The sequence below is a fragment of the Nomascus leucogenys genome, chromosome 20 (genome assembly GCF_006542625.1).
Source record: "Nomascus leucogenys isolate Asia chromosome 20, Asia_NLE_v1, whole genome shotgun sequence".
NCBI lineage: Eukaryota > Metazoa > Chordata > Mammalia > Primates > Hylobatidae > Nomascus > Nomascus leucogenys.
Window position 1 is genome coordinate 36,897,783 of NC_044400.1, and position 2,259 is coordinate 36,900,041.

The 2,259-nt window shown below is 38.9% G+C and overlaps 1 protein-coding gene across 1 annotated transcript; it reads right to left on the bottom strand.

The window, feature by feature from the left end:
- Positions 1 to 972: 972 nt before the first annotated feature.
- LOC100589717 (olfactory receptor 4K13) lies at positions 973 to 1,905 on the bottom strand. The gene is given in 1 exon segment (XM_012497951.2): positions 973 to 1,905. A coding segment is annotated over 1 exon segment (933 nt).
- Positions 1,906 to 2,259: the final 354 nt, after the last annotated feature.

Below are 2,259 nucleotides of genomic sequence, written 5' to 3' on the forward strand. Positions count from 1 at the left end.
CTACATTTGACCTACCTCTCTATCTCATCTCTTGACATCATAGCCCATGACCCAGCACAATGAAATTATGTATAGGTTCTCCACTGTGTCATGCTTCCATGCATTCTCAACATACTATTTCTCTCTCGTGGAATGTCTTTCTTCTCCATCTAGCTGATGCTAACTATAAGTGGAACCCTTCCTGCCCTGCCCTGATTGAGATGCCATTCCTCTGCACTCTCAAAGCACCCTGTCCATCATGTAACAGTGCTGTTCCTGCCAAGGAACAATTGCCAATTTAGTTTGCTCGATTTATCCACAGGCTATAAGTTCCTTGAAGCCCTGGCTGTATCTTCTGGCATTCTGTAGACTCACAAAATTTGTGAAGAATGGTTGAACACACTGTGTTTATGGCAAGCAACTTAGTATAATTTAATACACACTAATCAGGGATTACCCAGAACATGCAGTTTCTAGCCTATAAGGCACTTGGATAAATAACTGTGATGAGATGTCTGTGTGCTCTCTCTAAACACAGATTACCAATAACAACAACAAAAATCGTAACAATAATAATGTGTTTTCTAAGGTTTAAGAGCATGATAAAATAATAATGAAAGATGCATATAAACAAGGTTGTATAGATGAAAAAACCAAATCACAGAGAACTTATTTATTTTGTTCAAATTTGCACCAGAGAAACTGATAAAGGTGGGATTTAAATGTATACAAGCCAAACTGTAGATATTATGTGTTTGACCATAAAAGATCACAAAAAGGTGTTTGCTTTTTAACAATTACATCTACAGTTTCCTCATATGGAACTTGAACTGTTAGCTGGTACACAAGTTACAGTGGTTTTTGCCATTACTTTAATTTTGCCATTTACTTTAATGGCAAAAACCGCAATTACTTTTGCACGAAGCTGATACATTAAAAACGAGTTTCTTAAATGTTCAAACAAACAAGACAGTGTCTCTTCAAAAGTGTCATCTAAAAAGTATGTTTTAAATTTATATGCAGTCTTTCTTTAATGGCTGCTTTTACCTCTTGATTTCTTGATGTATAAATAATAGGATTTAAGAGAGGTGTGAAAATTGTGTAAAACACAGAAAGAATTTTATCTACTGAGTATCTGCTGAAGGGCCATACGTAGATAAAGACACACGGAGTGAAGAACAGAGTCACAACTGTGATGTGAGCTGAGAGAGTGGAGAACGCCTTCGAGGATCGACTGGCAGCACGGTACGTAACTGAGAATATTATGACTCCATAGGAGATAAGCAAGAGGAGGAAGCAGACCAGTGACAGGAGCCCACTGTCAGCAATGACCAGGAACTGTAGGATGTAGGTGTCCTTGCAGGCAAGTTTAATCACAAGGGGAAGGTCACAGAAAAAGCTGTCTATAACATTGGGACCACAGAAGGGCAAATTCAACATGAAAGCCATTTGACTAGATGAGTGCACAAATCCAACTGCATAGGAAGATAACAATAGCCCAGTGAGCACCCGTGGGCTCATGATGGTCATGTAATGGAGGGGTTTGCATATGGCAACATACCTGTCTATTGCCATGGCTACAAGCAACATCATCTCACTCCCACCCAGGAGGTGCATGAAGAACATCTGGGAATAACATCACCACCATGAGATGGTCTTATGTTTTCGGAGGAAATCTACAATCATCTTAGGGGTAGCAAAAGAAGCCAGGATCATATCAATGCAGGAGAGGTTGGTAAGCAGAAAATACATTGGTGTGTGAAGGCATGAATCAAAGGTCACAGTCACCAAGATGAGCAGGCTTCCTGACACAATCCCCACGAAAACCACAGAGAATCCCAAGAAGAATAAAATCTGAAGATTTTGATATTTGGAAAGTCCTAACAAAATAAATTCAGATACCACTGAATGGTTTGCTCTTTCCATATGGTCAACTTTATCCCATAATGATCAAAATAAGTGAGAATAAGGGGTAGGGAAATTATGCATATTGGAAAGAAATGTTCATGTTGATGTCCACATTTGGTACTCAGTCAAGGCACTTGAACTTACAAGGACCCTTACTTTTGTGGAATTTTGTCAGTCAGTGATTTTACTAATGGCCCAGAGAAGTATACCAAATGGTCAGTAGAATTCAGAATATAAGTTTCTGGAAGACAAAAATAAAAACATTAATAGTACATGAAACCACAAATATATAGGTCGTGAATTAGAATCAGAAGACCTCTACAGGACACCTGGGCAAGCTGCTCACTGGGTGACATAGGACAAATAACTCCT